This window comes from Branchiostoma belcheri, unplaced genomic scaffold (assembly GCF_001625305.1).
Source record: "Branchiostoma belcheri isolate BF01 breed outbred unplaced genomic scaffold, Haploidv18h27 scaffold40, whole genome shotgun sequence".
NCBI classification, from domain to species: Eukaryota; Metazoa; Chordata; class Leptocardii; order Amphioxiformes; family Branchiostomatidae; genus Branchiostoma; species Branchiostoma belcheri.
In genome coordinates, this window is record NW_017804021.1 from 2,547,646 (window position 1) to 2,563,511 (window position 15,866).

Genomic DNA, 15,866 nt, shown 5'->3' on the forward strand with positions numbered 1-15,866 from the left:
ACAAACTCCCCGGCATGCTTATCTCTCTATTTGGCCGATTTCTACTATTTTCAGCCGCCTCCCCAAGCCTGGTAGAGGCTAACGCATGATAGCACACTCCACCCAAGCATATCTTCATATGTGTGGAAATTTCTCACAAAGATGCATCTCTGTACCCTCTTTTCTGCTAATTCCATTGTCTAAACCTCTAATATACCGCATTTTATCGTGCTGTCCTGCTCAACATTTCTACTATTGCTACAGACGGCCGTTAGTAGATGATCTGATCAGAGCAGAGGAATAATCTCTTGTTCTTGGAAGAGTAGCGACTGTGGCACGCACGATAATATAGCACACTTCACCCAAGCTTGCCCAAAATAGGTGGTAACTCTCATCTGCTTATGTGTGGAAATTCTTCTACTAGGGAATTCTTTAACAAGTCTACCACTTTGTGTTGTTCTATCTTCCTTACTCATATGTGACCAATAAAAAAACAACACATTTCCTCAGACGGGTGACAAATCACCGTGCTATATCCCTGACAGGCCCCAGATTTGTCAGTGTCTGGTCCTATCTGCTTCATACATATGGCTATGTATAAATACAGGTGACCTACAATAATCTGTAGCAAGTCTGTCATCTGTCTTCAATATATTTCCAACATCGTTGCTCTTAAGCTTGTTGTGTTACATATGAATTATTATAATCTGTATTTTCTTTATATTGGATTAGTTTTTGTTGATTTATTCATTATGTGTAAGAGGTAGCGTTAAAAAAAGCCTTAGTTATTTGACTGCGCTACCACTTTGTATGGTAACAGTTGTACTATCTTCCTTGATGTGTGACCAATAAAAAAATATTTCGTGTGTAATATTCCCTGACAGGCCCCAGATTTGTCAGTGTCTGGTCCTATCTACATCATACATGGCTACCTACAACTACATATGACCTACAATAATCTATGGCAGGTCTGTCATTTGTAACTGTGTCAGATTTTCCAAGTCTGTCGCCTCACACTCAGCTATGAGCGGCCAGAAGGCATCTATAGTGTCTAAGACTCAGACTTTTTTACGGTAGATGCTTGTTTTTGCTACCCAATTTACTAGCACAAAGGAAAATGGGGATAGAGAATATTGTGTGCATCATGTAGGAACAATATGAAACAAAATGTACCTGTCTTATAACGGAAAGGCTGTACGTTAGATCATTCTTGACTTTGTCAATATTAGCCTGCTTTAAAACAGTTTGCAAAACTTACTGAATGTGAATACCAACTCAAAGTCAGAGTTTGGAAATCTGCATACAACGTGGGTTCATTTATAAAGATTTCAAAGATTCCAGAGAAACAGATTTGATGTTACATCGATACGGACAACTTCTACTTCTATGTCTAGTACAATAAGGAAGCGCTTGGAGCGATTTTAGCTAATCAGAACTCACGAGAAACGACTGTTTTTTTATCAGTGTGATTGGAGTGTGATTAGTACATGGAGAGTTTAGAACACGATGAATGGTAAATATTAATGCCGTTATGATAGGCGTTTTTGTCAGAATATATTCTGATAGGAATCATCATTACAATTCAGAGTTATGGGTGTCTTTCTTCACGAAGTCTTATCAAGCTATTTGATCTAGTACAATATAAAACAGTGAAGGCAATGCGGAGAATAGGTGTGATAATATTGCAATACGCATTAACTGCATACTAACGGTATCTAGGTATCTTGGAACAAGTACTAGTAGTTGTTAAACGTTTCTAGGAACAAATGTGAGCTAAAATCACAGTTCAGCAAGTTGTGTATTATATGTTAGATTTTGCATTTGATAAGCAAGCTTTAACTTACCATAGAGGTACAAATGTACGAAGTGTTGTGAAATGCTCTCGTTTGATAAAACTGTTTAACAATGTGGGGCCCGACATCAGCTCACTTGCCAGGGCTTCCACTTTATTGCACTGTATTGTTTGCAATTTAGATAAATAAATAAATAAACTGTTTAGCTTTTTTGCCGTCCAAAGCTGATGAGTTTTAATAAGTCGCGGTTTAGTTCGTTGGGAGTTAAATGTGCACATTTGCCGGCCTAACTTACCATAAATGTACAAATTAACTCACAGTTGTAAAATGCTCACGTTTTTACCGTCCAAAGCCGAGTTTAACTCACAGTTCAGTTAGCTGGGTGTTAGTACTGTTAGATGTTCATGTTTGCTAAGCCGGCCTGACTTACCATAGATGTACAAATGAGGTACAAACGTACCCAGTGTTGTGAAACGCCCGTGTTTGCTAATCTGCCGAGTCCCCCCGTTTCTAAGCCGGTTATCTTCGCTCCTGACCCGGGGTCAAAAATCCGCGGCGAATCCAATCTTCGCGGCTGCTTGAGTTCGAGATCGGGTCTGTTTCCGTCTCAGCGAGTTTCTGCTCACTACGTACACGTGATGGAGGAAATTTCTAGCCTCTACCAGGCTCCGCGGATCGCTGGAAAAATAGCAGAAATTGGCCGAAATAAAGGGGATACTACTGTATAGCCGGCCAGAGAGGAGTTTTCGACCGAGATCGGGTCTGGTTTCGACTCAACGAGTTTTTGTTCACCCGAGTTACGTACGCGTCATGACGGCAATTCTCTAGCCTCTACCAGGCACCACGGATCGCGGGAAAAATAGCAGAAATTCCCCAAATGAAAGGGAATAGTATACCAGGGGAGATAGCCGGCCAGGTAGGGTACATTTTGCGACCCACTCTGGCCGGCTAACTCGGCTTTATTTTGGCCAAATTCTACTATTTTTTCCAGCGATCCGCAGTGCCTGGTAGAGGCTAGGGAATTTCCACTCTCCAAGCAGAGGTTTGGGTTTTGGTCTATTTTCGACGTGTTTTGGGGCGTTTTTATCGAATTTTCTGTTTGTACAGGTATCTTTCTTTGGCCACCCAAATGTCGTGCAAAATTTGATACTGCCATATAGCCAATTTGATACTGTCCTATCTTGAAAGTTCATCTGTGTTGGTAGACGTCATTTTGTCACAGAAGCGGTGGATTGCTCATTCCTTGACAAAGACTGGAGTTGTACAGTCGAAAATTTGGGTAAGTCAAATTTCCTGGAAAAGTGTTGGAAATTACAGTTTAAACTCACGGCACAATGATACTGTCCTGTAGCCAACAAAAGATCTGCTGTAAGATTAGGGTAATTTCAGGGTCTTATATTCACAGCATCTCACTACAGTATTCGGGAGTTCTGTAGACGTTATTGGGGTGTTAAGTCAGGGTCAGGTGCAGGGGCGAACATCCGGAATCAGGCGGGATGACGAAAAAGCTCAAACGGAAGCCTGGCAGCGCTCATAGAACATTCAAACTCTTAGACTGCTGGATGCAAATTCGGAAATCGTAAGCATCGCAACATTTCGTCATTTCGCTTTTAACGCAAATATTAGCTTATCTTAAAACGCCCTGATGTAAACGTGCTCAAGTAAGCTAAAGATATGAAAATATGGATACGGTAAGTGTATTCGGCCTACGGCCCTTTCCTAACGTCTTTCATGATCCTAACCCTAACCCATTCAGGCATAGAAGAAAACATAGGCACAGTTCTCGACACATTTAAGCATGCAAACAGTGCACCCCCTTCCCCTGATTTCATAAGAAGTGTTTAGTGTTTAAAAACCAGCCGATATCCTCCATCCTTAATGTGTTATACCAGCCCTAAGCCTTCCGTAGGTTTGAGGATTGGGACGTTCATTACCGACAGTCCTGTTCCCATTAGACGCTTTTAACCGCAAACCCTGCTTAACTGCCGTAATTATGATGAGCGCTGCGTTTGTCTGTGAACGGTTACATGCCTGCATGTACAACTACTGACGTTAGGAGGTTTGGGTTTGAATGTTAAGTTGGGGTCGTGTGGCGTAGCGGCAGAGTGCTCGACTCGGAACCAAGAGGTCCCGGGTTCGAGTCCTGACATGCCGCCGATCTTGTGCCCTTGGTTTAAATCAACATTTCGAACCTAAACATCCTGGATACTTTCCACAGCATTTGGGTCAGATAGCTGAGGAAGACTGAGTGATTCAGTCGAAAATACCTGGTGAGTCAAATTTTGAGTTGGAGAAAAGTTTAAGTTTTTCATAATGTAATTTACCAACTCAGATGAACTTTCATGCTGATCCTGGATACTGCCTGGGCAATTGGATACTGTATTGCAGCCACAGAGGGAATATGCTTTGAGACTAGTTGCCACTACCTCTGAAACGTCTGGTAGCACGTTGGAAGTAAGGACATTGAACCCCAACCTACAGTGTTGAACTCCAGTTCTGAGAAAATGATGTTGACCCGTAAGACGTGACTACTGTGGACCTTGAACTAGCTTAAAGGACACTCAATATGAAATAAGGACATAAACAAGACACGTGGTTTGGTACATTTTGCAAGCCACTACCTTTGAAAAGTCCTGTAGCACGTTGGAAGTACGGGCGTCGAACCCGAACCTACAATGTTGAACTCCAGTTCTGAGAAAATGATGTTGACCTGTAAGACGTGACTACTGTGCAGGCTGAGTTCGGCAGGCGGTCAGGAGGTAGCCTGGTTACCAAACCTATTATAGCTCCCGAGTCCTACAGCCTCTCCGCAATACTATTTGCGGAGAGGATGTAGGACTCGGGAGCTATGATAGGTTTGGTAACCAGGCTAGTCAGGAGGTACCAGTTGCAGCCTGAGCGGTAATAACCTGTGGGTCGGCGCTATTAGCAGCTGCCAGATGGCCTCATAACAAGCGACAAATTACTTCTAGTTACACCGTGTTTGGGCGAGTTCAATATCAGTATCACAACAAGGCAAAAACCCATCCAGGCACAGAACTAGATAAGCACAGTTCTGGATACGATAGAGACTATCCAGAACCGTGCCTGATCCTGAGAGAGAGACACACACACATACTACACACAAAACAATACCAACACTCGGACAACAAACCTACGAGTCCTGGACGAAATCTATGCACATGACGTGAGTACGAAACGCACACAGGCTTAGTCAGGCTTAGTCAGGCTTAGTCAGGATCAGACCCGATTCACAGCCCGGGTTCTAATGGGTAAAACACGTCACGTCTATGTAGTGTCGCGTGAGATTAAACATAATCTACTGCACATTTATTCACGAAGCCACTATACATAGGCCTTAATGTCAGTACGGGAGAGACCACAGTGTTGTAATGTTTAATTTACAGATTCTTTGCTCGTTTTGATGCCGTTAAATTTTCAATTGCGGGCTGTGACCAACAGTCGACAATGGTTTAAAAGACATCCGTTTTCGTAACAAAACAACTGGATTTCGCTGGACACATGCGCTATCATTAAATAGCTCCAAACAATGTCTAGAGTTAGACGTTGAAGGGTCTGGCACAACATGTCGATCGGTATAAGGTAGCTATCTGCCGCCGCGCCGCGTGCCTGCGAAGCTGGTGTGTTACGGGTTAACCGGTTATACAGAAACAGACATTCTCAAGAATGTCGTCAGTTATTTGTAATCCTACGCTCGTATGTGATCACAACATGTATTGTGAATAAGAGAAAATACCATGATGTGTTTTATATAGGGTTGGGACGGTATTGAACACAGAGCGCACGGCACAGTTTCAGCTATCTGCGTTCTGCTTACCCGACTGTACTCTATAACTCCTACATGCACGCAGAGATATGATTAAAACAGACAACTGCAGCACTTGTGGAGTCCGGCATCAAAAATTCATGACTCGCTCGCGAGCGTCTAGTAAAGAGTGGAGGCCGGGCAAGGACGAGCAAAATGTAACTGTTGGAAATTGCGTGTATGGAGAGTTGAGGTTACAAGCCATCAAAGCACAGGCCTTCTTACCATTACTAAGAAACGAGAACAAGCGGAAGTTACTTAGTTAGACTTGCTTGACAATATATTATGTAACGTTATCTGTATCCCATCCTCTTGTTGTGACCTGTATTTAACCCAGTGGGTATGTGTGTACAATAAAGGTCTTCGTTCATTCATTGACGCCCTAACAAAGGGAAAATCGTCATTCTTATATATATTATTGATATACAATTTTATACTGTTACTAAATCTTATTTTCTCTCATTTTTTTCGCATGTCAGCTTGAGTAAAATGGCCGCTGTCGGCTGCTCCAGAACTCGGGTTAACAGGTCACGTTCGAAAACATGGCGGTGGAATTGGAGGTGACGTATGGTGCATATAAACCCGCACACGGAGTGACGTCAACGCGGCGCAATCTGCAGAAACAACTCCGCTCAGTCCATTAGTGGATTATAACTCAGGCCTGGGGAAGAATTGTTGTGTTTCCTGTTTCCCGACCGACCGTAGAAAAACTGCCAACCCTAGCCTTTTTTTGGGGTGGATCCCTGCAAGGGACATAAATTTTTCGAGCTGATTGATCTTCATGATAAAACCTGAGTGATAAAACGTTGTACAATCAGTTTTCCAACACTGACATTGAAAATATAAGTGTCCTAATGCAAGGTTTACTTTATTAAATTGTTACAATTAATTGTATAAGTTGGATTACCAAAATCCCTACCTACCGACCCTAAATTTTTTTTCAGGACTGAAACAGGAAACACAACATTTTCATAGGCCTTAGACCGAACCAAGGGCGAGCCAGTGAGGGTCGTAAGGGGGATGTGCGCGTGTGCTTGGGTGTAGAAAAACATTAGAAATGTAAATTTTGACCGCCCCCCTCCCACCCCTACATCCGGGATCGTTCCGAACGTGCGACAGGGAGGGGAGATAAGGGTTCTGACGTCATCTGTGACGTCATTGGCGCGCTGTTCATGTTTTTACAAGCCACTCCGTGTACGCAGTACAATAGCCTCTACCAGTCTTCGGGAGGCGGCTGGAAGGAGTAGAAATTGGCCAAATAGAGAGATAACATGCAGGGGCAGTTGGTGTGCTTGAGAATACAGTTTGCCGCATGTTCTAGTGGACCAACTCCCCGGCATGTTATCTCTCTATTTGGCCAATTTCTACTCTTCCAGCCACCTCCTGAAGCCTGGTAGAGGCTAGCAGTACAACGTTCGGAGCGGGTCGTAACACTTTGCCAACACTCAAGCTTTAAAGTTCGTCCTTGTTAGCAGGCGTCATTATGAAACTGTGGCATTTATTTACAAATCAAAAAAATAACTGGAGTTTAACAGTCGAAGAAATGCCGGTAAATGTCAAAATCAGATTCCCTCACCCAAAATACTGTTTTTATAATCGCCCTGAAATTGCATTGGATGATTTTAAAAACAAATGTAAAGGCATGAGTATGAGAATAAAGATAGACATAAAATCGATACAGAGAGCAAGTGCCTGGGTTCCGTCCGCCTGACCCTGTACATGGTAACATCGACAGGGCTCATACATTAATAATTACTGATTGTAAATTACATGACTCTATACGTCTGTCGTATCCAGAACCGTGCCTACTAGTATCTAGTTCTGTACCTGAATGTGTTAGTGTAATGACCAGGCACGGTTCTGGATAGTCTCCGCGTATCCAGGGACGGTTTTGGATTCGCGTGGACTATCCAGAACGTACCTGAGCATGGTTCTGGATAAAGCACGGTTCTGGATGCAAAACTGCCCGAGTGCCTGGATTCTGTCCGTTTGCCCCCGTATAAGTAATATTGACAGATCTTATACATTGATAATTATTCTATATGTCAATTACCGACTGAGGTATCCAGAGCAATACTCAGGCACGCTTCTGAATGGCCACGCGTATCCAGAACCGTGCCTGGGGCAAATCTACGTTCTAGGATACGCGGAGACTATCCAGAACCGTGCCTGATCCTAACCCTAACACATTCAGGCATAGAACTAGATAGACACGGTTCTGGGTACAGTAGAGACTATCCAGAACCGTGTCTGATCCTAAAAAACCCAAACCCAGTCAGGCATAGAACTACATAGGCAAGATATCGCTCGTCTGACCCTGTACATACGGAGTATAACATCACCAGATCTCATACATTGATAATTACCCCATGTCATTTGCCGGCCTCAATGTCTACCGTATCCAGAACCGTGCCTATCCAGCGGTCTGTCCATGGTTCTGGATACAACACTTCCCGATTACCCGGGTTCTGTGTTATCCTGACCCTGTACATACGGAGTATAACATCACCAGATCTCATACATTAATAATCACGACATGTCAATTACCAGACCGGACCGTCCACCGGGACCCAACCCGGTGGCACGAGGCCCCATCCCGCCCCGAACACGGCCGGTCCCGGGCCTCCTTCGCAGACTTGTAGGGCGCGGCGTTATTTTTTTTCGGAGAGCGACGATTTTGCCGCCGAGGGAGTTTTGCCGTGGAGAGACGGTTTCACTGATGAAACGTTGTAAAACTGTTTTTCTAACATTGACAATAAAAGTGTCCTCATACAAGTTTTACTTTCTTAAGCTGTATACATGTATTGCACCACTATATAGATATCACTAAAGTGTAAAAAAAAAGATAATCCCTACCTACAGACCCTAATTTTTTCAGACCTGAAAAAGGAAACACAACATTTTTTTTCCTAGGTCCAATTAGATGCTGTCTTGATGCCACCAAAAGCTCTGTTTGACGATTCTGCCCAATTATGTTTAAACGCAGGAGTAATTTCTGCACGGTTCCCGATCTAGAGTAGAACGGCAAACATGAGATAATTGTATCCCGGCCGATCAGCCGGAGTGGTGCAGTAGGAGTGGTTCGGGTTTAATTGAGTTTTATCTGCCGAGTTTGGAGGTCGGAAGAGACGAGGACGACAGTTCCGTTCCCCGAGATAGTTAATCATAGGCAGGGGGGTAACGTTGTTTCGTAAAATTGCACCGGCAACCGGGCAGATATTGTATCCGGAACCGTGAATATCTACATGTAGTTCTATTGCTCAATGGGTTATGCTATAAAGGATCAGGCACGGTTCTGGATAGTCTCTATTGTATCCAGAACCGTGCCTATCTAGTTCTATGCCTGAATGGGTTAGGGTTAGGATCAGGCACGGTTCTGGATAGTCTCTATTGTATCCAGAACCGTGTCTATCTAGTTCTGTGCCTGAATGGGTTAGGGTTAGGATCAGGCACGGTTCTGGATTCTATACCTGAATGGGTTAGGGTTAGGATCAGGCACGGTTCTGGACAGTCTCCGACTATTCAAGAACGTAGATTTGACCCATTTACGTTTCTGGACACGCGGGAACTATCCAGAACCGTGGCCCAAGCATGGCTCTGAATAAAGTACAGTTCTGGATTCATCTTCAGTGCAAGCAGACGAATATGATGCAGCGTGGTGTGTGGAAGTAATGCAATAATGATCGTTAATGAAGTTAAACAGGAATAAACATCAAAACAAAAGGAAGGTAACGTTAATATTCACGGTTGCCTTCTCATCAGAATAGATAAAATGCAACAAGAGCAAAATCACGTGGCCAAAGCTGATTGAATAGAGTGCACAGTTGGCATTTTATAACTGAATTATAAACGAATAAAGGATGGCAGATATCTAATAATGGGGCTGCATTTCCTCGTATTGCTCTCGGTCCACGGATGAAAGAACGGTTGCGAAACGTTGAATATCAATGATATTTCTGATGATTCGTGAAACTAAATTGGAACAAATCTAATTATACATGCAGAAACATATCTGATTTGACAACGGTTATTTTTACTTCACAATTTTTTGAGCGAGAAAAAAAACATCCACCAACTGTTCATAAAATGTTCTGTGACTAGTATGTAGGTTACGTTCCTTCCTTTTGTACAAAATGTAAATTTCTTTTTTGCTAAATGTGTTTTTTTAGTCATGTTATCTGCTGTATATGTGCTTTTATTTCTGTATGAACCCTGGAAGGCTAGCCTTTTGAGCTAGATGGCATGGAAATCAAGAGAATAAAGAGAATAAAGAGAGAAATCGCCTGTCCAGATGAAACAGTGCAGTGAAATGCGTTTCCTATTCCGTACGTAAACCCCCATCCCGGTATGTGGACAGAATTACTCGTCGTTCCGCGGCTCATGTAAAGCTGACTGTTTCCTGTGTGGGACTATCGGCCACAGCAAGTAAATTTTATGGATGACATCCTCCGCAGACTCCAAATCTAATGCGTGCGGGCGCAAAAAAACAAGGCGGGCAGAAAAAACAAGGTTCCTACATTTTCAAATTTTGACTCAATTATTGTACAAATGGTTTAGATTCAGTGAGAACATCACATGTACACAGCCAGCATTACATATCACTGCATCAAAGTAAAAAAGCAAAACATTGAATCGGAGTCTTTTCTTGTCTCTGTCTTCATAGTTATCTGCCATCCACCTTCCGGCATGGCAACAGACATCTTTGCCCATTTTCGGCATGTTGACCACTGTCAGAAGGCAACAAAGTTTCTTTTTTTTTCGTCTTCCAAAATCAGGCGAAAATGAATGCGCGCGCTAATGGCATCCATAAAAATGACTTGCTGTGGCCTATCGGCTGCGGATCTGATTCGGCACAAAAACCTCGGTCCGCGGCGGAAGATCAAAGGGAAGGTCATCAGAACGTCCGGGCTACTCACGGACTCACGGTTAAACTCTCGCGAGACTGATCACGTGCGCATGCAGTTCGAAACATCCGGGACCCTACCCAACGGTGTTAAAGTTAATAATAGCAAACGGTGTCACTTTATGAAACATTAGAATCAAATTATGAAGACCATATCAGTTCTTTCTAACGTCCCGTTCTTGAGCTTTCAGAATGAGGAGGGTATTTTGTTCCGGGAGATTCTAGTTTTTTTTAAGTCATTGACTATTATGTAGTTTTAGCATGTTAAGCAACGTAAGCATCTAACTATAAAACAACCTTAAGCTTATTTCATAGCTGCTACTATCATAGTTAAAAGCCACATCCTCACAATTTCTTAGGAACTAACTATAACATTGTCCTACATAACCTATCAGTATCTTCAGTGCCCTGCTCAAAGAAAGCAGAAAAAGCAACGTACAAACTTTGCACAAGAGTGAGCTGAAGCGAAAAGGCCTTAATTAGAAAAACGCGTGGACTATCCAGAACTGTGCCTGAGCTTAGTTCTGGATAAAGCATAGTTCTGGATACAAGAGCACCCCAGCTTCCCAATTTACATGAAGCTAGAGAACCGGTGGATCAGCCAATAGATGCTGATTAGAAGCGGCACGGCGAAAATTGGCTTCACTACAGGCGACCAGAAAGCCTCAGCAAACCCGCGCAGCTGTGACTGATAATACCGGCTTCTCTGAACTCATCGGGAATTCGGATTTCTCGGAAACTAAAACTGTGTTCTAAACGTGGCTACGGAGAACAGAAATCCGCATTAAGAACGACAGAAAGCATGACAAATGAGGCACCGCATCAGCTACCAGGAATAAACTGTACGAAAACATGCCATAAAGGATGGAACCGCGCACGGAAGACTACAGGCGGCAATGGGGCGGAAAATGTGGCGTGTGTGTTCGAATTAAGTAATAGCTATCATGTCGGCTCACTAACGCATGAGTACATACAGGATACGGGTCTCCTAATGGGGGGGGGCGCATGTTAGGGATAGAGCGTTAAATGTAGCAAAGTCTGATGTTCGAATTCAATGTTCGAATTCGATGTTCGAATTCGATATTCTAGTTTGGTGTTCGATGTTCCATGTTCGGGTTCGATGTTCGAATTCGATGTTCGATATTGTAATTCGGTGTTCGATGTTCTGTTCGCTGTTCGATGGCTTCGAAGATTCGAAGAGAAAGGCGTCGTCTCTCGTCGAGTCTCACACACACTCAGTCACGTGTATTCTCAAGCAATAATATAGAAAAAGTATATTATTAACCCAAGAATACCCGTGACCGAGCAGTGCGTATGTTTGTTTCTTTCTCCGCCACAGATCTCGTCTGGGCGTCTCCGCTGTCTGGATTGCTGTATACGTATAAGTTTGGCATCTGGACTGGAGGGTTGAGGGTTCGAATCCGGTCCGCACGTACAGCATTTGCACAAGGGCGTCATGAGTTCGAATCCATTTCATACGTTTGGCGTTTGGAACAGAAGATTTAGAGTTCAAATCCCGGCTGCTGTGATACAGACTCAGAGGTAGAGAGTTCGATTCCCCGCCGCCAGTGCTGTCGCTCACCCGATTTGCCATGTTCAGTACTGCCGTCCCCAGGACTGTACATTAATTCATCCCGTCAGGATCCCCCGTACGTTAACCCCGCAGAGATGTAGGATAGAGCCCGTCCTTCCTGCCTCCTCCCGACCGCCCGACGGAGAAAAACCAGCGGCTCGGAACTGATGGAGATTTGCATCTATCTTTGCTCGCCTCTGGCTGAGAGCGGCTCTGTCCTGACACGGACCGACCTGAGCTGGCTCGGCGGGCTTGGCAGAGCTCCAGCCGGCTTACCGTAAGCTGCGGACGTCAGGGGAGAGTCTGTCGGTCAACGGTCTCTTCTGCAGATCTCAGTAATCAGCTTATCCTGCAGGAGAAGCCTGATCGACGCGTCTGCACTTGTGTTAAGCGCTCGGGAGGGCGTGTTGGCGCTGTCGGCAGCGTTTTAGTTACTTAATGTTTATTCTGTTGCTCCTTTTTTTTCTAAGTACGTATTGGGAACATAGCCTCCACCAGGCCTTTCTACGGGAATACGGATCGTAGAATTCGGCAAAAAGGAGAGTAAAATTGGCCAAGGGAGTCCGGCCGCGGGGAGGTAGTTTCTTTTCCTCCGCAGCCAGTCAAACCTACAAGGCGGTCAAACTTCCTAGCCTAGGCAAATATTCTCCTATATATATCCAGCGTAGTTTAGTAATAGTCTAGTAGAGACTAACGGGAATATTCGTCGTTATACGTCCTACAACTTTGATGAAACGTTATTCAACTTATTGCACGACAATGCATTGTACGTAGTACAATGTACGACAACGACTATTGAACATAGCACAGAAAACAAAACGGGCAAAGAATGAAAATTAACATCAATTCTTATTACTAAACATCAAGAGCTAATACAGTATACAATCAAGTAGGGTTAATTTTTGATTCCGTAGAATTTTCAAGAAGACTGAGACACAACCAACCGCTAACAAGGATTCAAGACAGCATTTTTGGTAAGAAAAGGACAGCTACATTTTGTCCTACAATACACGCACATACCCACATCTAACACTGTCATGACCGCCCTTGGTATGAGATGGTACGGAGATAGTGTATAGCGAATGTGATCAGGTCGTTATTTGATGTATATTATTGACTGGGTAGAAATGGAAGTAAGGCTACCCGCATAGCCGGCGGCGCAGCACTAAATAACAACTAACATGTCAACTGGGAACCCACAGCGTTACGTACTGTATCTGTGGGATAGTACTAGGGAAAAAACAACTGTATCTGTGTAGCCATGTTCCACTATACGGTAGTTCTATGAGAGAAAACATCAACTGTATCTGTGTAGGCACATTCCGTTCTACGATAGTTCTAGGAGAAAAAAAACAAACAACTCTATCTGTGTAGCCATGCTCCACTATGCGATAATTCTAGGGGAGAAAAAACAACTGTATCTGTGTAGCCATGTTCTACTATACGATAGTACTAGGAGAAAAAAACAACTATATCTGTGTAGCCACGATCCACTATACGATAGTTCTAGGAGAGAAAAAACAACTGTATCTGTGTAGCCTTTACGATAGTTCTACGAAAAAAGAACTGTATCTTTACCACACGGAGCAAAGCGAAGACCGTGTAGCATTGGTTACTCAGTTTGCAGTGCCGAGTTCTTTTATTCAGCGCCTTTCGTCGCTTTTTTGGCATCAGTAGAACAAGTATGACTACCTCTGCAAGATCTGTCTCTATTCTGCGTGCAAACGTACAACGCTCTGGTGATTTATACAGGAGAAAAGAGGCAGGGATGTAGGCTTTAATAATTCAGACCATCGCTAGTGGATAAGCGGCAGGGATCCATGTGATTTGAGGCTGTGCTGTCTGTATGCATCTGTGCAGCAGGCGTGATTTTTATTCTGAAAGGGGAGGGAGTTTCTGACGCGCAGTTTTTTCCTCTGAGAAAGACGCGCGGTAAGAATTATTTACTCCACAGTAAAACAGGCACCGCCGGTAGGGGAGAATATATCAAACTATACTGGCGTCTCTGGGAATGGCGACTAAAATACGGAGCAAAATTCTAATCTCCAAGCAGATCTTAGAGTGGCAAAAGACAGTATCAAATTGGCGTTGGGTGGCGTATGCATGGACTCTCTCTGGCCAATTTGACACTGTATTTTGCCACCCTAGGATCTGTTTGGTTATTAACAAAATGCAAGCACAAGGATTCCAGCTACAAAAAAAACGTCAGGATCACACACAGAAACTGCTGATTTTCGCTCGTATTTTCTGTCCCCTACAATTATACCATCACCACGCCTTTGTTTACTGAAGAAAAACAAACAAACTAGACACGGATGGGAGATATTCTGACCTCCAAGCAGATATTTCGGGGGGGAATGATTACGGTTTCTGTCTGTTCCGTTGGGTGAAATTTGTGTTCATTCTAGCGGACAAAAAAACAAAAGTGTTCCAATGTTCTCCCATGTATCTGCTTGAAAATAACATTCCCCCCTCCCTTGCACGGCTGAACTATAAGGCGGCTACAGTCTCTCTAAACACCCCCTATGCCTGCCAATATTTCAGTAAGATACACAGACCCCCTCTTTGACAGTTGTTTTAACCGAAATACAGGTAGGAGTTACGCTGTCGTAATTGTACCCAGAACCGTGCCTATCTAGTTCTATTCCTGAATGGGTCAGGGTTAGAATCAGGCACGGTTCTGGATAGTCTCCGCGTATCCAAGAACGTAGATTTACCCCGGGTACGGTTCTGGATACGCCCGGACTACTAGTATCCAGAACCGTGCCTGACTATGACTCTGGAGAAAACAAGGCTCTAGATCATTCGCATGGAATATCTAGAATCGTCCGAACTGGGCATGTTTCTGGATGAAGCACGGTTCTGAATACAACAGGTATAGTTACGCTGCCCTGCGTGTGTTCGCCCTTGGCCGAGCGGGCAGCGCGGCGATGTTTCCCGGGTGGCCCTGGGCTATGGCGCCGCGGGCTGGGCGGGGACGGCCCGGTGATTAATGGGAGATTAGCCGGGGATTAGGCGGAGTGGATCAGAGCGGCTTACCTGGACGTGCGGCGCGGAGGGAGGCCCGTAACAGTCCGCCGGGAGGTCCGTGTCGGTCCGGCGGGAGGGCCGGTGTGTCAGCTCCGCCTGGCTCGCTGGTGCAGTCCGGTACATCAGGGGTTACGGCACGGCGGCGACGGGAAACGGTTGGATCCAAGGGAAAGCAGGCTGGAGTCCCTTTCCTGGATACGCTACACATCTCCGCAAGCACCGTAAATCCCACGCCAAGTGTTCGGGCGGTGGCGCGCGCCCTCCCCGCCGAGCCTCCGCCAGCGTCCCGGTACAAGTCCGTGCAGCCCGACCCGTGCGTGCCTTCCCGCTCGCCTGTCGGAAATGGGGCGAGTCCGGGGCTCGCTCCCGGCATTTATACCCCGGCCAATAATGAATCCACCGACCATTTAATCGGCAAAAAGTCATATTAAGATGCAAATGGCAGATAGATAGCCGCCCGCTGCCATGAATATAGATGGCGCGTAACGCTGGAGAGCGAGCGCCGCTCCTGACGTGATGGTGAGAGTCCCGGGGGAGATAGAGGGAAGAGCAGCACGTTTTCTGCAGCATCCTCATCCATCCTGGACCAGGGGTGTAGCCTGGAAACACCAGGCGCCACGGAGGGCCCAGCCTAGCCTCGCCAGGCGCCGCACGGCCCCTGTATCCTCCTCATCCATCCTGCTGGACCGGGCTGTAGCCTGGAAACACCGGGCACCACGGTAGCCTGGCTCCCAGTCTCTGCAGGGCACTTTAGCCTGGCTA

At 45.0% G+C, this 15,866-nt stretch overlaps 1 protein-coding gene across 1 annotated transcript in view; it reads right to left on the reverse strand.

Moving 5' to 3' along the window:
• The window catches only part of LOC109477517, a 43,164-nt gene extending 27,687 nt beyond the window's left edge, over positions 1–15,477 (reverse strand). Inside the window, exons 1-2 of the mRNA XM_019778803.1 lie at positions 15,114–15,477; positions 12,308–12,356 (exon numbers count right to left, since the gene is read on the reverse strand). Coding sequence (XP_019634362.1) covers positions 12,308–12,356; positions 15,114–15,477 — 413 coding nt within the window. The remainder of the gene's footprint in view (positions 1–12,307; positions 12,357–15,113) is intronic.
• Positions 15,478–15,866: the final 389 nt, after the last annotated feature.